Source organism: Sinocyclocheilus rhinocerous, unplaced genomic scaffold, assembly GCF_001515625.1.
Source record: "Sinocyclocheilus rhinocerous isolate Xijiao unplaced genomic scaffold, SAMN03320098_v1.1 C35631080, whole genome shotgun sequence".
In the NCBI taxonomy this organism is placed as follows: Eukaryota; Metazoa; Chordata; class Actinopteri; order Cypriniformes; family Cyprinidae; genus Sinocyclocheilus; species Sinocyclocheilus rhinocerous.
Window position 1 is genome coordinate 1 of NW_015758221.1, and position 557 is coordinate 557.

Here is a 557-nt window from a genome sequence, read left to right on the forward strand (position 1 = left end):
GTTTGTGTGTTTTGTCCTGTAGAGGGCGCTGGATTTACACTGACGTCTCTGATCCTGCTGCATCAGTTGGAGGATAAGATGAAAGCTCACCGCTGCCTCATGGACTTCCTGCTTCAGGTTCCTCATCAGACACACAAGCTATGAGACACTCTTTCATCCTCCTCACAGCCTTTAGCAATGCTTTTTCTTTCTGTCTGCTCTACAGACAGGCCTTCTAGACCGCCTCACTTCCACAGTGGTGCGCATGTCCCCGATGGCCACGCGACTCTTGCTATGCGAACATGCGGAGAAGCTCTCGGCTGCCATCGTGCTGAAGAACCATCATGCCAAGCATCCAGAGCTGGTGAACACGGCCATCCTGTCGGCACTGAAGAAGAGCAACACCGACATACCGTCCAACCTCACGCCTGCAGACGTGTTCTTCAGAGAGGTGCCAGACTTCAGCACCCTGATCATCAAACTGGAATGGAGAATATATGTGACCCTGGAGCACAAAAGCAGTCTTAAGTAGTACGGGGATATTTGTAGCAATAGCCAAAAATACATTGTATGGGTCA

The 557-nt window shown here is 50.6% G+C and overlaps 1 protein-coding gene across 1 annotated transcript; it reads left to right on the forward strand.

The window, feature by feature from the left end:
* Positions 1–10: 10 nt before the first annotated feature.
* Positions 11–512, forward strand: LOC107734999 (nuclear pore complex protein Nup133-like). The gene is made up of 2 exons (XM_016546840.1): positions 11–117; positions 206–512. The coding sequence occupies exons 1-2, from the start codon at positions 79–81 to the stop codon at positions 509–511; spliced, it is 345 nt and encodes a 114-aa protein (XP_016402326.1). The 5' UTR covers positions 11–78; the 3' UTR covers position 512.
* Positions 513–557: the final 45 nt, after the last annotated feature.